We start from the raw sequence: 26,885 nt of genomic DNA, 5'->3' as shown, positions 1-26,885 counted from the left end.
GAAATCATCTAATCCAACCTCCTTATTCTATAGAGGAAAAAAGTTGGAAATGACTTATCCAAGAGTATATATACATCTTATTAGTGGTGAAGACAGAACTTAGAACTCTGGTTCCTTGATTTTTATCCCAAGGCTCTTCCTACTAAATAACATGAGACAGTTATGTCTTTTGTCTTTATAGAAAATAGATATAATAATCTGTACCAAATTGTGGTTGAAGTAGAGGGATAGAGGAAAAATCTCAAGTTTGGAAGTAGAGATACTTCAGTTAAAGTCTTGGCTCCTTTTTTTATTAACTAGTCTTTTAATTTGAGCATTAATTTGGCCTTGATTTCTTCTCAGTTGAATGATGATCCTATTATAATGTCATCATCACTGTCATTTTGTATCCTACCCAATAAATTCCTTCTTGATTTTCTTGTTCAAGGATAAATTTTATGTCTACAGATGAATTTTCTTTCTGTTGTCAAAATGAAAGCTATGTAACCTGTACTTCCCTTTTCAATTTAACTGCCAGGAAACTTAAAAGCACATTCATTGCTCAAATGTTGTGATTTTCTTGGTTCAGGGGTCTGGGGGCATCCACCTCTTTTACTGCTTTTTTTTATTTGATCTCTTTCCTCTTTTATCCTTAAATGTTTTCTGTCATTGTGCTTTTACTTGGGCTTCTTCTGAAGTAGATGGGCATACCTCTTAAATTACAACAAATGGTTTTCATAATGTTTGGTGGTATAGTGGGATCCTACTTCTGCTTACCATTTGAATTTTGATAAAATGAAGGGATCTGAACAAGATTGGGTCCATGTATCTTCCTTCTCTTGGAGGCTTGTCTCTTTGGTCTAATAAAGGAAGCTGAAAAGAAGTGGTTAGGTAGTTTAAAAGGGGAACCAAGAGAAAGCAGTACTACATTGCAATCAGTTTTGTAAAACTTAAGATAGGTCACTGGAGTATCATTTTATGGGCAAGACCAAACTTGAAAATTCTTGTAATTGTAATTTAAAAAATCTTTTCCTCTGCTATTAGTGGCAGGCATTGCTTTGTTTCTGCTAATGTAAACTTCCTTCTCTTTCCTTAAGTCTTCAGTACTATACTTCTCTCCTCCATCCTCTAATCCCTGGTCAGCTGAGGATCTTGCCTCCTACCTAAGCAAGAAAAAAAAGACTGGATCAAAGGAAGACAGGAGAGAGGAATGACATAGGAAGTTTTATGGTCTAGGTCTTTGAGATGGAGAAACTTACAGCAAATGGCTTCAGGGGAAGAAGGTGGCTTTCTCATTGCTAACTAGACTAACAAGACTAACCTATTTACTTGTACCCTACCCCATCCTGCCAATCTGGAAGCTTGTCCTTTTAATGATTATATGTTTCATTTTCTTCTTATCTATCGGATTCTCTGTCTACAAACATTCCCAGTTCTCCCCATTCTTAAAAAAAATATTCATTTGACTCTGCTCATCCTCCCCTCCAGCAACTATCTTGTATTTCTTCTCCCTGTCACAGTCAAATTCCTAGGAAGAAATCAGCTACAGTTGTCTCTACATTCTTAAGTCTCACCCATTTCTATCCCTTTGTAAACTGACTTTCATCTCCTTCACTCTACAGAAACTAGTTTCTTGATAACTGCAATTGTAAGACCACTAGGTGGTACAATGAGCAGAGCATTGAACCTGGAGACAAATTTGACCATAGACATGTATGGGGCAAGTCACCTAATTATTGTTTGCCTCAGTTTCCTTGCTGCAAAATAGCTGCAAAATTCCCATAGTTGTTGGGAAAATAAAATGAGATATTTGTGGAGTCCTTTGCAAACCTTAAAGTACTATGTAAATTCTAGCAATGATAAGGATGTTTATTTTTGCCTTCTAAGTCAGATTCTCTGTTCAGTCATCAATCTCCTTGAGCTCTCTGTTGCTTTGCGTCTTGTCAACCATGTTCTCTTCCCATACTTCTCCTCTGGCTTCTGGGGCATTGCTCTCTGAGGTTTCTTATCCCTGACTGAATTCTCCTTTGTGGAGTCACACTTTTCTCTTTGCTGAATCTGAGTGCAACTCAGATCTTTCTTCATACTTCTTTGTCTCATCTGCTCCCATGGCTTATCTTTCTTATGAAGGTGAGTCATTCTTAACTTCCCAAACCCAATCAGTTGACAAATCTTGTTAATTATTTCTCTTCAGTATTTCTTTCATCCATCACCTTCTCTAAACTCACACATGCTCTTGCAGTAACTAATTGGATTTCCTGCTTCTACTCTTTTCTCTCTCTATTTCATCCTCCAAATAATTACCAAAATAGTTTTAATAAGACACAGAAGTTTATTTCCCTGCTGAAAAATCTTCAGTGGTTTCGTTGCTGCTTTCAGGATAAATACATAGACCTCAGACCAATATAAAAATCCTTTTAAAATTTGAAAGTGATTTTTTGTATTTCTTATACTTTACATTCTAATTGAACAAATTTACTAGTTGTTCTCCAAGCCCTATCTTGTATCTCCCATCTCAAAGACAAGACTGAATGATGTAATTGAAATGAAAATACTACTACCTCTCTTTTAGAATCTCTAGCTTTCTTCAAGATATTGTATAATTCCTCAGGAACCATCTCTGAAAACAAAACTGTTTGTTCCAGTTGTAAATCCTTTTTCCTTCCCTCCTCAAATAATCTTATATTTTCTTATCTGAGTCTTTGTTTAACTCTGACCCCACCTCTACCCCCTAGTAGAATATAAGCACCTCAAGAACAGAGATTTCATTTTATTTTTTATTTTTGTAACCCTTCCACCTAAAACCATGTCAAATATCTAGCATGAAAGTGTTTAAATATGTTAGATGAATTTGATTTTTGTGACATCTACAAAGAGTAGAGAAGAATGATGATAGGTTTTAAAGTCTCACATGAATCCATACCTTCTTTCATAGCTCTAGATATAGTATGGGAGGGAAATGTAGAAATTTTGTGAGGTTGACAAATAAATGTGTCTCTATCTTGATCTTTATCAGGAAGACAGTGACCCTCCCATCAATGAGAGCTTAAGTATAGAGAATACCCTCTGGGCTGGCACAGTCATAGCATCAGGTAAGTGTGTGATTCCTTAGGAATATGTTAGCAATTTAAGAAAAAAATCATTTCGTAATTAGAATAATCATCCTCTGTCAGTTGGGGAAAATAGTAGTAGAATGAAGTTTTTCACTTGTTTTAGCACCTCGGGGGAGTGAGCTGACATCTGATTGCCTCTCAGATGTTTATGAAAGTGTAGGAATGGGAATTCCAATGGCCTGTGGGCCCTTCTGGATCATCCACTCTGAGAATAGACCTTAATTGCTCCCTCTAGATTGACATCCTAATCTGTAGCAGAAATTGTATCAGATTGAATGTTGAGTTGGAAGCTTGTATGAGAGACAGCAAAGCAAGTGCAGCACTTAAGAAAGAAACCAGTCAAATTAGAAGCATAGTATGATTCAATTTGAACTGTGGTGTTGTCCATGGATGTTGGAGTAAAATCAAAGCTATTTGATTTTGAATGTCTGTGATGAAATGGAAGATTCCCAAGGATTCCCTACCATCAAATTTTCTGAAGATTGAGCTTCTGAAATCATGGGATCTCTCCTTTTCTCTCTCTCTCTCTGGGAGCATTTCATGAGCTCACTACCAACTGAGCCAGTCAATTACAGAGCAAAAACTACTTTACTAAAGGGTGAGGAAATCATTATATCTACTAATAGGAATGTGTGAAATAAGTCTACACAGGCTTTTTGGTTAACTCAGCTTTACATGGTCTGATACTTGGCTAAGGTCCCAGAGTGAAGTGTCCCATAGATGCTGGTAGTTTGGATTAGACTTCAGCCCTTTTGACTCCTAAAGCTATGTATTCTATGGTTTATGTCTGCTTCTTTATTAACTTTATATAATTTCAGTGATATTATTGACTCAATTCTTCTCATTCCTTTCTTTCCTGAATTTTTTTCCTTTCTTGCTTGAATATCCATAGTTCTTTCATGAGAGCAATTATTCCTTCCTCAGTGAACCTTCAAAGAAAATCAGTTAAGTGAAAGCCAGTATGATAAAAAAAAAAATACTAGATTTAGAGCCTGAGGATGTACAATCAAATCTTGACTAGGTACCTGTATGACCTTAGACACTTAAGTGATTCAAACCCTCTGTGCTTTGGTTTCCTCATTTATATTAAAAAGGTATTGTGTTAAATGATCTCCAAAGTCTTTCCAGCTACAAATCTGTGGTCTCTGGAGTCATATTGATCTTTGTGGATCAATAGTATATCATATTGAACCACAAATGGTATTGCTAATCATAAACTTGATCTTCACTAAAAAATGCCATGCCTTGGGGGGAAGTCCTATGCTTATTTTTGCAGTTCTACAGTCCACTCCTTTTGGGGTGAGGACCAAGAAACTGCCAAGCTCTGTACAGTGCTCGGGGAGTAAAGTTTCTTAATTAAAATAGTTCTGAGCCCCCTACGTGGTAGAAATTGTTCTTTTTACCTGAATCTACTATATTTCATTGAACCCTATTCCTGTGAATTGGCATAAAGAAGCCAACTTCCCATGGGAACCAACATAACATAGATACTATATACAGTACTTTTACTATTTTTGTGTTTTATGTAATCAATGAAAGCAAATAGGTAATGCATTAATGATTTGTCTATGTGACTGAATGCAGATAGTTTTTCTTAGATCCACATCACCTTCAAACTGTATATATATATTCTCTTTACTCAAGAGTTATAGGAAAGAAATAGTTCACATGTTTAACCCTTTCTTCACTCTTTCCAGCTCCCTTCCCTCTCCTTGCCCCCTTCCCCCCAGTGTTCATCCTCTACAGTAATCCGGCAAAAAAAAGATACCTGGCATTTTGTTGTTACACTAAGTTACTTTATTAATTCCCTCATCACTTTTTTTTGTCATTTTAAATTCTTAAATTATTTGAAAATATCAGTCATCTTAACTTGCGATTTCTTCTGTTGTTTCTATTTCTATATGTATTTTCAAGTACCTTTTGCTTTTGCTGCTTTTATTTCATAATTTTCATTTTCTTCCATTTGTTATCTAATTGAACTTCAAATTTCTTGCATTATTTCTATTTTTTGCATTTTTCTAGTATTTTTCTTTGCTGATATTATTTTTTAATTTTGATTTATATTCATGTTAAAGGTTAGAATAGAATGTTCATTATCGTTTTGATGTTTTAACTTTTTGATATTTTAAAATATTTTGTGTAGCTATTTTTTAATATTTGAAGGCATGTATATGTATTGTTTTTAGAAGGCAGTAATGAAAAACTTGACTTTGATTATAACCTCTTTCATCTTCTTCTAAGAAGTGCCACATTGATTTCCTGTTTTGAAAACATACAAATTTATCATCCTATGCCTTTTTTTTGTTTAGTTTAGTAATTTACTTTGAAAATGGGTTTGTGATTTCAGAGATGTTGGCACTCCTGACCACAGTATAGACCCTCAGTCCATCCTTGCTTGTGTGACTCTTATCCATGTATTCATTTGGCCTTTTCTTAACTCCTAAATTTCTGTGGTTTTCTGTCTCAGAGATATAGGAAATTACAATATATTAAGCAATAAAATACACTTTATGTAATTTGTTCTAATGGCTTTAAATGATCAACTGGTCAACTCTAGAGAGATGTAAGTATTTTCATTCAAAGGTTATCCTAGCTGTCTTCAAAACAGCTCCCTCCTTCCCTTTGCAATCTAGACCTACCAAACCTAACTTTCTTTTATTTTCCATATTAAATTTTCAAATATTTACAATAATTGCCTTAAAGGAATAGTTGACCAGTAGTCTTTGCTTTCTAAGACAATCAGCTGATGAATAATTCTTAATGACTTCTCATTTTTTTAAGTTAAACATTAAAAGGTCGGGGCTAAAGATTTCACCAGCTGAAGGAATATACATGCACACACCATATGTGTGTTGTATGCATTTAATTTTAATTTAGTTAAGAAGCTTCTTTTGTTTTTGCTGAGCAAAGAATAAGGAATACCCTCTTCTTCTTGCTTCTCCAAGTTAAAAAAAAAACTAAAATACTGATGTGTCATGTCAGATTCCTGGGTCAAATCCTTCTCTGTCACTATCTGTGTGACCTTTCACAAGATATTTAACTTTTTTTAAGACATTAATTTCCCCATCTGTAAAATGAGAGGGTTGCCATCTAAGATTTCATCATCCTCTATATCTGTGAATTTTTTTTTAGGTTTTTGCAAGGCAAATGGGGTTAAGTGGCTTGCCCAAGGCCACACAGCTAGGTAATCATTAAGTATCCGGATTTGAACCCAGGTACTCCTGACTCCAGGGCCGGTGCTCTATCCACTGCGCCACCTAGCCGCCCCTTATCTGTGATTTTTTAAAAAATAATTTTATTTAATGAAGTTTTTGTTTTAGTTCTAAATCCTCTTCTCCCATCCCCTGACCCTTTGAGAAAGCAAGAAAAACTCATTGCAATTATGTATAGTCAAGAAAAATAATTCACATTAGCTTTGTTTAAAAGAACATGCTTCAGTATATGTTCTGAGTCCATTAGTTCTTTATCTGGATAAAGATAACATATTTTATCATGAATCTGCCAGAATTGTAATTGGTCATTGTACTGATCAGAGTTCTTAAGTCTTCAGAGTTATTTGTCTTTACAGTATTAGTATTATTGTATAAATCATTCTCCTGGTTATATTTATGGTGCTCAGAATTAATTCAAACACATCTTTGAAACCTTCCTCTTCATCCTTTCTTTTTTTTAAAGCACAGAGACATTTTTATTCTTTTTTTTCCTGTTCCAAACTCTCTCCCTTTTTCTATCTATTCCTTCATCCACTGAGGTTTTAAAAAAAAAACCCAAAACTCATTACCAGTGTGAATAGTCATACAAAACAAATTTCTGTATTTGCTATGTTTCTTTTTTAAATTTAATATTTTATTTTTTACTCAATTATATGTAGAAACAATTTTAACATTCTTTTTTTCTTCAATTTTTGAGTTCCAAATTGTCTCCCTATCTAATCCCCTTCATTGAGAAGGCAAGAAATTTAACATAGGTTATACTTGTGCAAAACATTTCCATGTAAGTCATTCTGTGAAAGAAAATATAGACAAAAATCACCCAAAAGAAAGAAAATAAAGAAAAAGTATGCTTCAATCTCCATTCAGACTCTATCAGAGATTTTTCCCTTGGAGATGGATAGCATTTTTCATCATAAGTCCTTTAGAATTTCTTTGAATCATTGTATTGCTGAGGATAGCTGGATTATTTATAGTTCATCATTATACAATTGTCACAATATACAGTGTTCTTCTGATTCTGCTCATTTAATTTTGCATCAGTTTATGTAAGTCCAAATTTTTCTGAGAGTAGTTTGCTTGTCATTTCTTATAGCACTGTAGTATTCCATCCCAATCCTGTACAACAAACTTGTTTAGCTATTCCCCAGTTGATAGGAATCCCTCAATTTCCAATTCTCTGTCACAATTAAAAGAGCTGATTAGCCATTTTTCCAAAAAAAAAGAAAGAAAAATAAAAAAAATATGTTTCATTCTTTACTTCAAGTTCATCATTTTCCTAGTTGGTGGTGGATAGCTTAAGTCTTATAGAATTGTAGTAGATCATTGCATTAATTAAAGGTACTAGGTCTTTCAAAGTCAATTATCTTTACAATGCTGTTGTTGCCATGTAAATTGTTCTCTTAGCTTCATTCACTTCACTGTGTATCAGTTCATACAAGTGTTTCCAGTTTTTCTGCAACCATTTTCTTCAATCATTGCATATGGCATAATAGTATTTGATCATATTCATACCATAACTTGTAGGATTACTCTCCAGTTAATGAGTACTCCCTTCATTTCCAGTTCTTTGTCACCAAAAAAAAGAGCTGCTATAAATATTTTTGCAGGTATTTTCTCTTCATGATACAGAAATGGTAGTATGATTGTTGATTCAGAGTTTAATAGCTTTTTTGGGCTTGGATCCAAATTGTTTTCTGGAGTGATTAAACCAATTCACTGACACTACATTGATTTACCTGTTTTCCTTCAGTCCCTCCAGCATTTGCCTTTTTCTTTTGTTTGTTAACTTTATCTTTTTTTTTTTGGTGAGGCGATGCAGTTAAGTGACTTGTCCAAGGTCACATAAACTGAATGGCTAAGGCTGGATTTGAATTCAGGTTCTCCTGACTCAAGGATCTGTGCTCTGTCAACTGTACCACCTAGCTTCCCCTTTTGTTAGCTTTACCATCTGATGGACCTGAGTCTATTCCTATGTTATGATACTAGAATTGTTTGGTCTCAAAAATCATTTGAAAAAATTATGAAAGCTTAACCTTTTTAAGTTTCATCTTTCCATTCTGGACCTGGGCAGATAATAATGTCTTTTTTTTTTCAGTTTTTACAAGGCAATGGGGTTAAGTGGTTTGCCCAAGACCACACAGCTAGGTAATTATTAAGTGTCTGAGGCTGGATTTGAACTCAGGTATTCCTGACTCCAGCACCAGTGCTCTATCCACTGTGCCACCTAGCTGCCCCAATAATGTCCTTTCAAAGATACTGGTCTAATGACTACTACTAAATTTGGACTTTATTTCCATGAGCTTCATTTGGAGTAGAAGTTAAAAGCAATGAAAACTGCTAGGAATTTTATCACCAATTTGAGAAAGTTGAATTCCTTCTTTTATAGAAAGACCAATGCCTCACACTCAGGCTAATATGAAAAGTTCAAGGACTTGTGTTCCTGTTATTAACAGTTATATAAGCAGGGATTAGCTGTGTGCTTGAAGCCAGAAAGTTCTGTCAGATCTGAGGGGTTATCTGTTAGATATCTTAAAGCAGTCAGTCATGAAGCATTTATGAAGCATTTGCTAAATATCAGGCACTATGCTGAGCTCTGGGGACACAAAGAGAAGCCATCCCCCCCCCAAACAAACCCCACCTTTCTAAATCCTATCATCTCTAATCTTAAGAAATTAATCAATTCCAATGAAGTCCTTTCAGTTATCTTTTATTATACTATATTATAGGGTTGAATTCTTTTCTGTTATATGAAACATGCTTTTTTTCCTTATTATAATTATTGTTTTTCCTTCAAAAAGGACATTGCCTTAAATTTTCTTTATTTTTAATTTTAATTGATATTTTTGTCTTCATATTATCTTCATTACACAATTCATTCCTCCCTGATCTTACCTAATATACTATCCTTTATAGCAAGTAATTAAGAAAAAAAGAAACAATCAGAAATCAGTTCAGTCTGTCAGTAGACCTTTATTAAGTCTACTGAAGGGAAAAAAAAGGAAGACGAAAGAAAGGACTTGCCCTCAAGGAGCTCATGTGGGGGGGAGGGGGGGACAATATGAAAATAGCCACATATAAACAAGCTATGGAAGGATAAATTGGAAATGTTCTACAAAGAAAATAGACTAGAATTAAGAGAGACTGGGAAAAGCTTCCTGCAGAAAATGGGATTTTCATTGGAACTTGAAGAAAGTCAGTAAAGCCAAAAAGTGGAGATGGGGAAGGGAAGCATTCCATGCTTGGGGGATGTCCAGTGAAAATTCCCACAATTGTTGGGACAAGAAGTTAAATAAAACTTACTAGCAGACCAGCTAAGTCACACAGTATAGTTTTGTGTAATTCTTAGACATATTGGAGCCATTACTGAATACAACACTTTACAAAGGAAAAAGCTGAGACCTAAAAAAGGAAAATGACTTAGCTAAGGTGACAGAAGTACCAGGTAGCAGAGCTAGGAATTCAACCCAGATTCTCTGACTTTACCTCCAGTACATTCCAATATTACCATGATGCCCCCTTTTTATTATCAAGTTCAGCTAGTCAAATATAGTGAAAAAGAAGACTGATGCTTAAGTATTAACAAATGGTGCATTTTAAGAAGTTGGATTTCTTTCCAGTTGCAAACAGATGCACAAAAACTGAGGTGATAGCATCTATATCCTATAGCTAAAAAAAACTCTTGGATTTTCTATCCCAATTTTGTTTTTGCACATGCATATACATATATATATATATATATATATATATATATATATATATGCACTTTGGGTAGTTTTTCCTTTGAGGGTCTTGAGTTAAAAGTCATTTATTATGATTTTCTTCCCCTTTTTAATAATTTTGCTTTAAAGCAGTTAAGTCCATTTTTTACAGCCAAGCCCTCCCAAGTTTGGGAGGCATGATATAAAAAAAGTATTATCTGACAAAATTTTGATTCTAGTAATAATTTTTCTTATAGAATATTAACTATGAAATCATATTTGTTGAAAATACTTTATGTGAGAACTTTCTAGTATGAAAACAGGCTAAATTTTCTGTTATTTGTTCCAGAAATCCTTAGACCCTTGGGCCCTTGAAGCTCTTGTGGTTTTTGTCATTATAGTTAAAGTCCCAGTTAATTGGGGAAGCAATGGGCTAAAGTCCAGACCTCAGCTAATTGAAGTGGACTAGTACAGTTCAGCAGTGTAGTATATCCTGTGGTCTAGCCCTCAGACGAGAATTCAGCAGAGCCTGTCATTTCTACCATCTGCTATAGCCACAGGGACCACTGAAGGGGGCCCTGCTTGCTGCAGGAGGAGCCTGCCATCTGCTGATGGGAATGCTCAGCTTTCTCCACTTAGCCATCTGTCTGAGAATGCTGTTGCAGTGCACATACAATGTTAAATCTAAGGTTTTTGAGCTTTCCAATGTAATATTTGGGAAAAAATATGCATTAAAAATAATTTAGAAGAAAATTTGAGAATTTAGGCTGATTCTGTATATGTTTAATCCTTTAGTTAAGGAGGTATGTATGTGTGTGCATGTGTGCATGAGTGTATATGTATGTGCACCTGTGCATGTATGTGTGTACACATGTCTGTGTGTGTGTATGTATGTATGTATGTATGTGTGAGACAACTTTAAGATTTTGGTGTCCCATTCTGAGCAGTAGCTGCATATTTGTGAGAGATTTGACTTGATATCTCCTTGAAGACCTGGATTTAAATCCTAGCTCTGCCACTTTCCACTTGGGTACTGTTAGACAAACCACTTGACCTTTTCTGCACCTCATTTATCTTTTCTGTAAAATGGGTTGTATAAGATTACCTCCAATATCTCTTCTATTTTTTTTTTTTTAGTTTTTTGCATGGCAATGGGGTTAAGTGGCTTGCCTAAGGCCACACTGCTAGGTAATTATTAAGTATCTGAGACCAGATTTGAACCCAGGTACTCTTGACTCCAAGGCCGGTGCTTTATCCACTACGCCACCTAGCCGCCCCTTGTTTTGTTTTGTTTTGTTTTTGTTTTTGTTTTTGTTTTTGTTTTTGTTTTAGTTTTTTCTTCTATTTTTAAATATAAAAATGTATGAGTGCTACTCTTCTAGCTCTACTGGTACCTCATGTAGAAGCTAAGTCAAAATGCAGTAGGTGCCTAATAAATGTTCATTGAGTTGTTTTGGTCTGTAGATTTAAAACCATGGAAGAGAATAAAACTTAAAAGACTTAAAAGGAATCTATGACTTTCTCTAAAGTGCTGTGTTTCCCTTGAAATTGGAAATGCAAAAATACTATCCCATTTAAAAAAAAGTTTTTTGCAAGGCAATGGGGTTAAGTGACTTTCCCAAGGTCACTCAGGTAATTATTAAGTGCCTGAGGTAGAATTTGAATTCACGTCCCCCTGACTCCAGGGCTGGTGTTTTTATACTAATAAAATCAATGCTACCAAAATTAGAAGAAAAGCAGAAAGCTTCACAACCAGGACTTCTGATAAAGGTCTCATTTCTAAAATATATAGAGAATTGCATCAAATTTATAAGGTCCCAAGTCATTCCCCAATTGATAAATGGTCAAAGGGTATGGACAAACGGTTTTCAAATGAAGAAATTAAAGCTATATATAAGCATATGAAAAAAATGCTCCAAATCACTATTGATTAGAGAAATGCAAGTTAGAACAACAATGAAATATCATTTCACACCTACTAGATTAGCCCAGATAAAGAAAAAGGGAAGATGATCAATGTTGGAGAGGTGGGAGGATTGGGACATTGATGCATTGCTGGTGGAGTTGTGAACGGATCCAATCTTTCTGGACAGTAATGTGGAACTATGCCCAAAGAACATTAAACTGGAGCATTTCCAATTCTAGGACTATATGCAGAAGAAATTGTAAGAAATGGAAAAAGTCCTTCATGTTCCAAGATATTCATAGCTCTTTTTGTAGTGGCAAAGAATTGGAAACTGAGGGGATGCCCATCAGCTGGGGAATGGGCTAAACAAGTTATGGTACATGAATAGTATGGAATATTATTGTTCTATAAGAAACAATAAGAATAGCCAGACTCTAGAGAAACCTGGAATGACTTATGGGATCTAATGCTGAATGAAGGGAATAGAGCCAAGAGAACAGTTTACACATCAGCATTATGAGATGAACAACCTTGAAGGAAGCAACTCCTCCTGGCCAGAGAGCTGGGACAACTATATTTGACAGATTATAGACTAAATTGGGGCAGAGGACGAAAAACAACAAAATGCACAGAAAAAAAACCCCACCCCTACCAAATCTCATGCACACCTTATAAAAATGATCTCTTATGTCTCTCTTTCCCTTAATCCTAATTCCTCATGCCAAAAAATTACTAATTTGTACATATGTTTAACAAAATATGTATGTAAAATGCTAACCTGACTGTTCCCAATTGAGGGAAGGGGTGGGTGGGAAACTTTGTAATTTGGAAATATGCATGTACAAATGAATAAAATTAAAAAGAACTAGAAATGATGACTACATAGCAGTAATCCTTTTGTAACTCTGTATTAAATGTTTTTCTTTACATTTATTTTTTACTGCCAAAGTAAGTCATTTGATATAATTGGACTTGATATGTATATACATTTGCACAAAAGTAAAATTGTCAGTTGATTACTAGATTACTGAAATTTTTTATGTTTTTAAATAAAATCTGCTTTTTAAATTTCCAAATGACACAAAACTAAATCAGTATCCAAAAAGATATCAACATATGAGAACCATGCACCAGATCAAATAAGATGAAATTTAATAGAGATGGATAAATGTTCAAGCTTATATTTGCATTAAAAAAAATCAGTTTCACCTGTGTAAAATGGGGGACTGTGGTTAGATGTCAGGCTCTAGGTTCAAGGTTTGTGTGTCATAATGAATTTTAATCTTTGTGATAAAAGCAGTCAAAAAACTTCATTTATTTCTTGATACATTATGAGAGGCAGAGAGATAAGAAATATTATTTCTCTTCATGGTCAAATGTATGAAACATGTTTAGTTCTATGTGTCACATTTTAGGAAGGACATTGATAAACTGAACTATATCTAGAGAAGGGTGACCAGGATATGAAAGGTATTTTAGTTCATACGAGATAAAGATCAGTTGAAAGAACTGGGAGATGTTCAATTTGGAGAACAGAAGACTTGAGACTGACATGATAGCAGTTTTCAGTTATTTTAAAGACTTTCATGTGACAGGGGAATTAGTGTTTGTTTCCTTGTCCCAGGGAGAACTGGGAACAATGGATGGAAATTTTAACTAAAAAATTGTTTTTGATACAAGAATATTGGTAACAATTAGAGTTATCCAAAAGTAGAATAGATTTATTTATTTATTTTTTTTTGAGACAGTGGATTTTCCTTCCTTGGAGGTCTTTAGAAAGAGGTTGACTGACCTCATGCTATAGAGAGCATTCTTGTTCAGGTTGGTCCCATTCAGCTCTGAGATTTTCTAAATGTATGTAAACATCTTAAAAGGAGGTGTTTACATTTCACCCTTAGATAGGGGTGAAATGATTTTTTAAAAAGAAGAATAATTAAAAATGTGACTTCCATCTCATTTGACCAAGCAACAGCTATCATATTTCGTGGCATTGTGTTTCAGAGAGGTTGCTTCTGTGCTGTTAGTCTGGCTGTACTCCATTACTTTCTTTAAGCAATTTGGCAGTTAATGTTTACTGAGCTTCGGAGGTGACACTGATAAACTGGGTATGAGTCTGTAGCAAGTATAGCCTCACAAACATGAGGAAGATTGATCACTTCTCCTGATTGGACAACTCTGGTTGGCTCTGCAGCTGGAATCTCCTCTTTATGCAGTTCTCTATTGTGTTTTCCAAAGATTATATTTGATACCATGATTTAATTATCTATTTCTGATACATTAGAATGTTATTATTAGTCACAGTAGTAGATTTTACTGTCCATTTTATCTTTGCATGGCTATTTAAAGGACTCAGTCTTGGTTTTCTAAAATTAGACATTGACACATAGTTTCAAGTTGTCACTTAATGTAGTTGGTTTCTCCAAAAACTTCAAAAGATTTGTTATTTTACTGGCATGGGTAAGCCTTCCACCAGTGTAGTTGCAACCCCTTGTTCTTTTAGTAGATGGTTTGAGGAGTCTAAAAAATGAATCTCATGGCCAATCTTTTTATGAGTTTTTTCAAACTTAGCTTGTCTGTTCCTAGGATGACAGATTTATGGTCTATTGCTTGACTTGAAATCTTTCTAGCTTTATTGAGATCTTCAAAAACTTATACTTTATTGATAATGTCTTTGAGAAGACATAATCATCTTCATTCTCTGAAGAAGCTTCAAGAGAGAACTTAGTGGAAGTTCTCTAAATATGATTCAAATTGTATTTATCTTCTCCAAAAGTTATCTTAGGAATATATCTATCAACACAAATGTAGTAATTTTGAGATGATTCTTTAGGAGACTCTTAATGACTCACTTAATCTATGTTTGATATGCCTCAGAGAAATTTTGAAGCATCTACTATTAACCTTAAATAGATCTCATACATCCTTAGGCATTGACCATGTGAAACAAACAAAATATGACTAAATTTCTTAAAATTTTACTTGTGTTACACTGAAAAACATCAACTCTGATGACTAAAAACTGTGGAATTTAGATATCATACCATAATAGCTTAAATATCTATAGCATATCCAGTTTACAAAATCTTTCCCCCCACAACTGGAGACTTGAACCCCAGCCAGATCTTTTAACTCCATTTTCAGTGCTCCTTTCACACTTCCTTGCTACCCACCTCCAAAGTAGTTTATTTTATTAGTAAGTAGCAATGTCTTCACTAATATTTCACTTTTTTTTTCAATGATTCTATGTTTAGGCACAGTTGTGGGTGTGGTCCTATATACTGGTCGGGAACTACGGAGTGTCATGAACACTTCCAACCCGAGAAGTAAGGTAGGTTAGAGGGGGGTCATTGCCAATAGAAAACAGCATGGTATTGATTAATACTTATTGATTGTCATGAAGTTTTTTTTTTTGTTGCTAGGAAAGACAAGATAGGCAGATGACTGTCTATCTGTAATGTGTGTTTTGAGAACTTGGGGATACTTTTAAAATTGATGATTTCTAAAATGTATGTATTTTTAATGCCAGAAGATGCTGTTTTCTATGATATTTAGGAATTTATTTTGGGATAACTCAAATGGCCTTCTAATAAATTTTCCCCATTACCACTTCTTGGGAATACATCAACTCTCATAGGTCTCTAGGTGTTCAGGTCTCTCTGCTATCTTTCTCCTGATCAAAATATCTTTATCTGAAAGCAGCAGAAACATTCCTCATGTTAAAAGATAAGCTTCCTTCCCTTCCAGGCTCAATGTCCCATTTCTTTAGGGCATCCCTAGGCCCAGAAAATTTTTATTCTACCTACCCAGCACTTATTTTCTGCCTTGAGGCAAATTGAATTGGATTTGAGTGAGGGGAGGTTGTCCTGTCACCAGCCTCATTTTCTCCTCTAGAGCCATCTGGGTCCAGTGGTTAGATAAGAATCAGGATGACTAGAGATTGCCCTGGATGTGAGACAGTCAGGGTTAAGTGACTTGCCCAAGATCACACAGCTAGTAAGTGTCTGAGGTCAGATTTGAACTCAGGTGCTCCTAACTTGAGAGTTGGTACACTACCCACTGTACCATCCAATCGCCCCTTACTAAATTCTACCAGCAAGTGTGGAACTCCCTGGATCAATGGAGTTCACTATGGGCCCAACAGAAAATGCCAATCAGCCTATGGTAAGAGGCTGCAAGGAAAATGTTTGAAAATGTGGATGATCTGATCTATTAGTGAGGATCATTCTCACCCTAAGAGTATGGGATCAAGCCATGACTAAATTCCAGCCCTCCCTAAGCCCCCCTGCTTGTAGGGATTGTTAATGGCAAACATTTCCCCCCCTTCTCTCTCTTTATAAATCTATCTGGAGGAAAGGACTGGAGGGTCAGTTTCCACTTTCTCTAGAACAGTAGATTTCAGTGAAGAAATGGCTTTGAGTGGCTTCCCCCCACACCATCATCTGTATGGGGACTCAATCCTAGCAGCTTGACTTTTCTCTTGCTTTTTCTCTGCTCCAGTCAAGTGTTTCAGCAAGTATCTATTATATATATATCAGATACTGAGCTAAGCACTAGGAGTGCAATTTAATTAAAAACAGCCTGTGATCTCAGGGAGCTTTCAATCTAAAGACAAGGGATTGTAGCATTTGAATTTTCAAATTACTGTATCTTATCTCTAGTTTGAAAATGCCACTTAAATGTTGAATAATTAATAATTTAAAATGCAAAGACTTTTAAGTATTAATTTTGGTCCTGTCAACCTGCTTACATCTACATATTTACACATAGTTGCTTGGTTTTTGTCCTTTATTATTGAAGAACACCAAAATGTTATCACTTTACTTGAGTCAAATTAGAGTGGCTGATGAGACCAGTACAAGCTCGGAATGCTCTACCATTGGTTGGGCACAAATAGTCTATGTGAATGTCTAGAGTGGGTACTCTTAAACTTATATATGTCATGTTTCCTTTCAGCTACTTCAATTCTGCCTTTCTTATAGAGTGCAGCACCCTCACCGATGGGGGAAAACCATGCTGGGTATTCCTGTGCCAGTGTCTCTCATGCTGTACAATCAATTCTAAAGTTATTCAATGAGACCTTTAGGGTTATTGGATATATATATACACATGTATACATATACATAAATACATACATACATGAATATGCATGCATACACACATATCTATATATCCTTATTGTCTTTGTTGATAAATCTCTCAGTTTTAATCTGCAAGGTTATTCTTTCAGTCTGAATTAATGTACTTTTTATTTTGGTAACGTGAAAAAAGGACTTCATGGTGAGGAAAAGTGATGTTTGGTACTAAACTGATTTTATAGTGTGTAAGATATCAAAATGGGAAGAAAATTGTATTATAATCCAGTATACTCTTCTCTTTTTATAGACTAAACTTTATAAAGTAAACTCAATGATTTGTATCAAGGTCACATAACCAAGTAATAAGGGTGTACTTATTTCCATTGTGCTTGCTGTCACATTGGCAACTTTTTTCCTTTTGTCTAGGAGAGGGGAGAAAGGACCATTGTGAAGATTCTTTGAGACTTGTGTTTTGAATTTTAGTATTCAGAACCCAGTTATCTTTGAGTTATAGCTTATAGGATTTAGGGCTGGAAGGAATCTTAGAGAATATCTGTTCTACTTTCCTCATTTTAAGAATGAAGGGAATCAAAGAAGGGAAATAATTTGCCTCAGATCAGGAAGTATCAGAGTTGGGATGATTTGAACTCAGGTCCCTTGACCCCAGTACTCTTTCCACTATTCCATACTGGCTGTATCTCATCCTGTTGCTGTCTGTGTAGTTGAAGGTCTCAAATTAAAGATATGCATTTCTGCAAGTGCAATGATTGTTTTCTAGTGAGTTATACAGGCAGCAGGTGAGATATCTCAGATTGCCTTTCCCTCTTCCTTATTTTCTTCAAGATTGGACTTTTTGATCTAGAAGTGAACTGCCTCACAAAGATACTATTTGGAGCTTTGGTTGTAGTGTCTCTCGTCATGGTGGCTTTGCAGCACTTTGCTGGTCGTTGGTATCTGCAGATCATTAGATTCCTCCTCTTGTTTTCCAACATCATTCCTATCAGGTAAGAGATCTGAGACCTCTGTTTTTTCATGTCCTGATCATTTAAGTGTGTATTGAACTTTCTTTAATGTATAATTTCATATTCCAACAAGGTCATGCCTAATGACCTTTCTGAATTTTAAAAGGAAATAGATCCTTCTTAAGGATAGATCAGTAGTACAGTAGAAACAGTATTGGATTGAGAGTCAGGAAGTAAGCTTGAGTCAGAGTCCTGCTCTCTAATAATGAGCAAGTCAGTTAATGTCTAAGTCTCGGTTTTATTTCCTATAAAATGGGCATAGTAACACTTGAGTTACCTACTGGATAGAGTTATTCAGAAACTGTTAAACTTCAGAGTGCTATAGAATTGTGAGCTTTTAATTGTCTTAATAACAAGTAAAGATCAAATGGTACTTTGTTTATATAGGTTTGGAGACTCTACATTTTCCCCCCATAAAATCTTCCCTAACTATAAATCAAAATGATCTTTTCTTTCTCTCTTCTAAAGTATTGTTTTCTTTTGTTTTTATCCTGTCAGTTCTGTATATATGCCTCCCCTCTCCTATACTTCAGTCAATAATTAGCATGGGAACATGCTTCAGAAATCTTGTTCTTACTCTCATTCCCACCCCTGAAATTTCATTTTATGAAGAAAATAAGGCTATATGAGATTATAGTTTCTCAAAATACTAAGGCAGAACCAAGAAATTTTTATTTGAAAGAATAAATGAATAGAAAAGCTATATGTGGGACAATCATTAATCGTTTCATTAATTACTCATTCCTTTATCTGCCTGTTCCTTCAACCTTTAATCATCCTGTAGAGTCACCTTGGTCAAGTCATTTAACTTTTTTTTGGACCTGTTTCCACATCTGCAGAATGACAGGGTAGTATGACTTTCATGTCATCTGTACCTCTAGAGCTATGAAACTATTCTTATACTCAATAACATTTGCTGAGAGACTCTAAAGTATAAGGTCTACAAACTACAGGGAATAAAAGGAAAACAGAGCATAATCCTTTCCCTCACGGAACTCATAGTCTTAGTTGAGTCATATTGACAAAGATCTAATTGGAGGCATACATGCAGCAGGAGGGGAAAAAATGGTATATTACTGTAGAGGAGAGATATGGTGATTTCATAAGGAAAGCAATGATTTCTTAGATTTTTGGTACTGGTCAATATTTAGATTCTATGGGAAACTAAGAACACTGTTTGCTAGTTTATCATTTATATAGAAAATAGTTTCTCAGATCCTTCAAAACCTGTTGCTCTTTTTTTTTCCTGGACAGTTTGCGTGTTAACTTAGACATGGGGAAGATTGTATATAGCTGGGTGATTCGCAGGGATTCCAAAATTCCTGGCACTGTGGTTCGTTCCAGCACAATTCCTGAACAGCTTGGGCGGATCTCCTATTTGCTCACAGACAAAACAGGTAACCTGTTAATTGGAAAGTAGTAGTTAAAATGCTTCAGCATAATACTTTCTTCATGTAATCAGTTAAGATTTTCTTTTCAATGATCCATCATTTTTCTTCTCTTTGGTACTACTTTTTCTCCTTTGGGGAAAAAAGAAAATCCTTGTAACAAATGTACATAGTCTGTTTTTCTCTTAATCTCAGCTGCATTGGATTTGTTTTACAAAATCTTTTTAATTTAATATGTTACAGGGACTCTCACCCAGAATGAGATGGTCTTTAAACGACTACACCTTGGTACAGTTGCTTATGGATTAGATTCAATGGATGAAGTACAAAGTCACATATTTAGCATATATACTCAGGTAAAATAATTTTAGGTTGCTATTTTTAAAAAATCAATTATTTTTTGTTCTTCACTATATTGATTTACAGTTAATTTTTTTCTATAGTAATCTAAATCAGATTTTCTCTTTTATACCTTGCCTGATGTTAATGATCTAAGGGTTGTTGTTATTGCTGTTGCATTTTGCTATCAAATATTGAGTTATTTTGATGTATGGGTGGAAGACATTTTGTTGGAAGATCTGAAGTTGATGTTTTATAATACTTATTCAAATACTTTAAAAAAAATCACCAAATAGTAAGCACAGGTGACTTGTATTATTTTTCTTTTTCAATCCATTATAAGATACTAAATATGTGATTCACTGTTTTTAGTGTCTCTTGCTAAACTTTCCTTCTAGTATCCTGATCCCCTTAAAACCAGCGCCTTCCCTCTGTTGATTTTCCCTAGGTTTATCTTGTTATTTTTCTTGTTACATAGTTGTTTGTATGTTGTCTCCCTTATTAGACCACAAACTCCTGGAATGTCGGGATTGTATTTTTTGCTTATTCCCAGGGCTTAGGGTGGTCTGGCATGGGATGATTATGATGTTTATCCTCTTTCTTGAGGAAGGCCAAGATTTCAGAAAGGTGATTCATGAGAAGCAAATGAATCGGTTCTGAGAGAGCAGGTGTTGTCTAAGTTACCAACCTCATTTTCTTCTCTGGGGTCATTTAAGCACATTAGCCAGATATAGATCAGGATGACTGGCGATGGCCTTGGATCTGAGACAGTCAAGGTTAAGTGACTTGCTTAAGTCATACAGCTAGTATGTGTCAAATGTCTGAGACCAGATTTGAACTCAGGTCCTTCTGATTCTAGGACTGGTGCTCTATCCACTGCACTACCCAGCTGCCCTTCTGGCACATATTAGATGCTTAATAAATACTTATTATCAAGGATGACCTGGGTGCATGTCTAGATGGTTGAATATATTTAAAGATAACCTGTCATACTGAAATGCTGATAGATCTTGGGAGAAATATAATCTGATAATGATGATGATAACTAATATAGAAGTTTACAAAATTAATAGTTGTTTAAATACATTATTTCATTTTGGCTTTATAATTGTGTTTGAAAATAGGCACTACAGTATTATTTTTGCCATTTTTAAAGTTGAAGAAACTGACATTCTGCAAAATTAAGTGACTTGTCCATGGTCTACTTAGGTATCACAGGAAAGATTTAAACCGAAGTCTTCCTGATTCGAAGTTGAATCCTCTATTCATTATTCACTATTACCTTTCTGAAGTCAGAGTGTTGCTTGTATTAAAATATATTACCAAATAAATGAAGTCATTGAACTTTAGAGTTGTAAGGATCCCTTAGTCATCTGATCGCTTTTTCACTAGAGCATTGTATGTCATCTTGTTGATATCTAATTAGCTTCTTGAATGTCAGTTGTAAACTTAGCTGAAAAACTAGCATTTCTAAGTTGTAGCTTAGAGATATAAAAATACTTATTATATAGTGCAGAAACATGAAGTGAATTTCAAATTGTTAAAGTAACATCCTTTAACATCAGTAATTTGCTCTTTTAAAACTGAATATTAGGCAAAACAATGTTACAGGATTTAGTTATATGAAACATTGTTACAAAGTCATCGGGCAAAGGTTATTCATGTTTCAGTTGAAGTATACTAACAATGTTTATTTCAGAACAGTTAGTTTGGATACTATGCTTTTTTGGGTAATAATGCTGTCTTATGCATTTATAACTCATAAAATATCTTCAAATGCATTATCTAATTTGGTCCCTGCTACAGCTCTGTGAAGTAGTCAGAGCAGGTGGTAGCATTTCAGTTTTACAGATCAGGAGACTAAAATTCAGAGTTGTAAAGAGACTTGCTTAAATCTAATCTCCCTGAGTCTGAACCTAACATTTTATCCATCATCCTGGTTGGTTGGTTCTTGTCCTGTTATTGAAGAGGACCAAAATGACATCACTGTGTTGGAAGCAAGTTAGAATGTATCTGACTGTGATGATGAGACCAATACATCTAGGAATGTTCTGCCATAAGGTTGGGCACAAAGAATGCCTAGGGTTAGTTCTCTAAACTTGTGCATCTCATGTTTTCTTTGAGTTGCTTTAATTCTGCCTTGCTCGTAGAGCACAACATTCTCTCTGATGAGGGCACTCCATGTTGGACGATGCCTATATCTCCCATGCTGCACAATCAGTTTCAAAGTTCTTAAGAGAGAACTTGAGAGTGTTCTTTTATTTACTATATCTGACTCCCATATGAATGCTTACCATTTGGGAATTCTCCATAAAGTAGCCTTTTTTGGCAAGTGTACATTTGACATTTGAAAAACATGGCCAGCCCATCACAGTTGTACTTTGTAAAATTTGGATGCTTGTCATTTTATCAAGAAAGGACCTCAGTGTCTATCTTTTCATGCTGGGTGATCTTCATAGTCTTCCTAAGACAATTTAAATAGAAGGGACAGTTTCTTGGCATGGCACTAATCAGCTGTCCAGATTCACAGGTATACAACAATGAGGTCAGTGCAATGACTCTGTAGAGTCTAATACCTCTTTGGTTTGGTAGTCAGTCTGATTCCTTTTCTTTCCTACACTTTATTTTGGAGACACCCCCAGGACTGAGCTAACTCTGATAATGCATATCAATTTTATTATCAATATGTACCTCCATCAAAAGTATATTGCCAAGATAAGTGAACTTATCCACAGTGTTTAAAAGTTCTCCTTTTGTCATAACCGATGGTTCCACAAATGGATGATGTGGCGCTGGCTGATGTTAACTACTGTGTTTTTTTGGTATTTGTCAGACTAAAATTAGCACAAGCAGCTGAGAATTGTTCCATACTTGTTGCATCTTAGCTTCAGAGGTTACATTGAGTTCACAGTCATCTGCAAACAGAAGATCATGCACCAACACTCCCTCCACTTTGGTCTTGGTTTGTAGCCTTTTAAATAGAAGAATTTAGTATCAGTACAATAGCTGACCTTGATGCTGTGTTCATCTTCAGTGAAGACATTTGATGACACGATTAAAGGACACATCCTTGTTTTACTCCATTGGTGACTGAGAAATCAGAAGTTCATTGTCTACTATCCAAAAGCCGGGCTAGCATGCTTTCATGAATTGACATACAATACTGATGAAATTCTCTGCACAACCAAATTTTGACATAATTTTCCTTAAATCCTCACAACTGATGGTACCAAAGGCCTTGGTCAAATCTACAAATGTACAGACATTTGTTCTGCTCCTAGCATTTTTCCTGGATTTGTCATATACACTTTATTAACTGTTCGTCAAACCTTTCTGAAACTACATTGGCTCTCAGGGAGATGACAGTCTTCCAGGTGAAGTACCAGCTTATAAAAGAGTACTCTGGCAAGAATCTTAACCAACAATGATGATGAGAGAAATATCCCTGTGATTGTCACAGACCAATCTAATCCCTTTACCTTTATGGAGATGGACAGTGGAGGTGTCTTTGAATACCTGATAGATAATCTCCTTATGCTGTATAACCTGGAAAATTTCAGGCAGATTTTCTACAAGTAATAGAGTCACCTCCCACCCCCCCACCCCTCATGAAAAGGAACCTAATGACATCATAATATCTAGCTGCCAAATGTCCAATAGGCATCTCAAGTTCCATATATCTAAAATTATTTTCATTATCTAAATGCACATCTCCTCCTGACTTCCCTTTATTTTTCTGTTTCTTTTTTTGGGGGTGATGGTAGTGGTGATTTATATTTATTTTTTGAATTTCACTTATTTTCTTCTGAACTTAAATAAAACAAGCATATCTATAACTAACAGAGTAGGAAAGAAAAGATTATTTTACATGAAGCTGCAAATCTATTTATTATATACAACTTGCTATACCCTTTGATCCAGCAATACCACTTCTAGGTCTGTTTTCTCATTTTTTTGAAGAACATCTCCTTTACTTCAGTTATAGAGATTTGCAAGTCATTCCTAACTCTTATCTCTAATTCATCCAGTATAAGAAGTCAATTACTAAGTCTTAGCAATTGTACCTCCAAAATATTTCTTACAAGTGTCTCCTTTTCTCCATTCACATCATGGTCATTCTAGATCTGCCCTGGTTGTTGATATCTAAAGTAGGATTTAAGCCCAAGACTTCACTATAAATTCTGTTGCTCAGGAAAGTACATTCCTTCTCCTCTTCTTTGGCTCCTAGTAATTAAAAAAAAAATTTGGCAAGCCTGAAAAATTGACTGATACCATCCAGGTCTGTAGCAGAAAAAGATCCTAGAGTAAGAGTTACAATTCCAGCTGGGCTTGTATGTGCCAGCAAGGAACAGTACAAAATTGTTCTGGTAGGGAAGCATGGTACATTTCTTTCTGTCCAGTTGTATGAGTAATAGGTTTTTGATGAGACTTTTAAAACTTTGTCAAAGATGTAACTGTGCTTTTTGATGAGGAATAATTCTTCCCCTCCTCATCTCCCTAAATCTCTCTGAAAAGATGGTGAATATTAAGACATAAAAATTTTTGCAATCTGTTATGAGTTTTTATGTATATCACAAAGCTGTATATGATTTGAATATTTGTCTTTTCTCAAGGTAAATGTACCTAAAGTAGCCAAAATTTTAAAAGTTAATGGGGGGGGGGGGGTGGCTAGGTGGCTCAGTGGATAAAGCACTGGCCCTGGAGTCAGGAGTACCTGGGTTCAAATCCGGTCTCAGACACTTAATAATTACCTAGTCGTGTGGCCTTAGGCAAGCCACTTAACCCCATTGCCTTGCAAAAACCTTAAAAAAAAGTTAATGGGGGAAAAAAAGTTAATGGGAGATGAATGATAAGTCTAACTGTATCCAACACTTGAGTGTTTTGAATTTTTATACTTTCTTATTTCCCTCTATACATTTACACTTTTACATATATATATATATATATATATATATATATATAAATTTTAGTGAAGTCAATTAAGAAGCATTTATTGAATGCCTACTTTTGTTACGTTTATAGTGTTTTATAGTTTTTCATATCTGATTTCTTATTTAATCCTTACAACTACCCTGTGAGGTAGGAAGGACACAGTGCTGTTATGATGAAGAGGAAAAGCAAGGCTGACTCTGTTTTGTAGTAGTATTGGAGTTAGTATTGCTAAAACAAGCAAATTCTTATACAATCACAATATGTTTATGAGGCAAATATAAAACATAGTTATTGAGTTCAAGAATGTAAACATAGAAAACAGAAAGTGTTGCAACATTCTTGACTATTGCTAAATCTGTTCCCCTCTTTAAAAATCCAAAGCTGTGGAATACACAGAATAGGAAGGGTACTCTGAATAGTTAAATTCTGTTTCCTCTTATTTAAACAAGTAAAACCTCTTGGCTTTAACAAATATCATAAGTGCAAAGCAAATACAAGATAGTTAAGGAGGGAGAGCGCTAGTCCAGGAGAACAGGAAAGTTTTTATGTAGAAAGTTATGTTGTAGCTGTATCTTAAAGAAAGTTAAAGATTCCATGAAGAAAGAGGTTGGGGATGGTATTGAGGAGAAATATCTTCCAAGCATAGGGGATATCCAGAGTATAGGCACTGTTGCATGAATCCCTGAGGAAAGACAGCAAGGGATCAGAGTGTCTTCTGTTGATCAATGCAAGCTATACCAATGGGATTTCCATCTCCTCCTGCACCTCTGTATAAGAAAGACTTCCATCTCCTACTGTGCTTGCTTGATCTGCAGCCTAAGATGAGACAAGGAGTGACCTTCTTTCTGACCTTGGGTGTTCCTTCTCTTACTGTGCCTATTTGCTGCACCATCTCCAGCCTTCAGAGGGAAGATGAGAAGTGAAATGAGGCCTTCCATTTGATCTTTTGACTTCTTACTCATTCTTGATCACACCTAATACATTCTAGAGATTCTATACCCCTGCATATCTTCATATAAACCCCATTTATTACCCCCTGCCAACCTGTTCCTTATTCCTATCTCTCACAACACTCACCCTAAAGTTGCAACCAAATGCTTCCCATCCCTTCTACTGTGCTCCCTGGAATGTTTCTTGTATAGGCAACACACTTGCCCTCATCTTTTTTTTTTTTTTTAGGTTTTTGCAAGGCAAATGGGGTTAAGTGGCTTGCCCAAGGCCACACAGCTAGGTAATTATTAAGTGTCTGAGACCAGATTTGAACCCAGATACTCCTGACTCCAGGGCTGGTGTTTTATCCACTACGCCACCTAGCTGCCCCTTTGCCCTCATCTTAAATCTTTTTCTCTCCCATATTGTAATAACTGAGATTTGGTTTTCCTCCCCTGATGACAGGGGGGATCTTCTTAGTCGCCCTTTCTAATTTTGGCTTTATAATAATTCATTCCCCTCAGCTTACCAATTGAGATGGGGGAGTTGGAATATTTCTTCCTCCTCATTGCCACTTTCTGGTCCTCTTGCCTGCATTATTCAATAACTTATCCACTTTTGAAGTTCATACAATTCATATATACCAACTAATCAAAATCCTGGCAATTGAGGTAATTGACTACAGACCTTCAGTTCACTACTCTTCCTTCTTCCTTCTTCATTGAGTTCAATACCTGGATCTCCTCCTTAATTGCTGCCCTCTTGCTAAAAGACTACATCTCTCTCTCTTTCTCTTTCCATCTCCTTCATTTAGTTCCTCAACCTGCTGATTTCTCATGAACTATTTTTCCACTGCACTTCAGCCAGACATAAAGATGGTCATATCCTCAATGGACCACCTCCCTGTTTAAGAATTCCAAAATCTTAACTTTTTGCAATTTATTGGCATTCCACCTTTTCCTCTGTCTTCCTTTACCAAATTCTACTCTTCTTCCACACTGTGACCTATAATTCCTCAATTCTTCAGTCCTCTTGGGTCATCAATGCTTTTTCCTCTTTTTTTCCCCATCTTGACCCCTTGATGGATGAGTTCAACTCTACTTGTTACAAGTGTAGAAGTACAACTTTTCTTGAATCCTTATTTTCCTTATCATATTAATGATTGCAGCTTGCGAAGTCTTAACCTTGGATCACTCTGATCTTGAAACCATTTTGCTTGGGATTACTACAAATTTTTTTTATATACTCTTAACTTAGGGTCCTCATAGCTCCCATAATTCCCTTATTAACT

General features: G+C 35.4%; 1 protein-coding gene across 5 annotated transcripts in view; it reads left to right on the top strand.

Moving 5' to 3' along the window:
- The window catches only part of ATP9A (ATPase phospholipid transporting 9A (putative)), a 220,876-nt gene that overhangs the window by 72,552 nt on the left and 121,439 nt on the right, over window positions 1-26,885 (top strand). For 2 of the 5 annotated variants that reach the window (XM_074210262.1, XM_074210261.1), the window contains exons 4-8: window positions 2,996-3,071; window positions 15,160-15,236; window positions 17,827-17,987; window positions 19,260-19,402; window positions 19,637-19,749. The exons of 1 other annotated variant lie outside the window; for it this stretch is intronic. In XM_074210262.1, the coding sequence (XP_074066363.1) occupies window positions 2,996-3,071; window positions 15,160-15,236; window positions 17,827-17,987; window positions 19,260-19,402; window positions 19,637-19,749 (570 nt within the window). The remainder of the gene's footprint in view (window positions 1-2,995; window positions 3,072-15,159; window positions 15,237-17,826; window positions 17,988-19,259; window positions 19,403-19,636; window positions 19,750-26,885) is intronic. 2 more of the 5 variants (XM_074210264.1, XM_074210263.1) reach the window with 2 other exon arrangements.

The sequence above is a fragment of the Macrotis lagotis genome, chromosome 1, assembly GCF_037893015.1.
Source record: "Macrotis lagotis isolate mMagLag1 chromosome 1, bilby.v1.9.chrom.fasta, whole genome shotgun sequence".
Lineage (NCBI taxonomy): Eukaryota > Metazoa > Chordata > Mammalia > Peramelemorphia > Peramelidae > Macrotis > Macrotis lagotis.
This window is presented reverse-complemented; position numbering and strand designations above follow the sequence as displayed.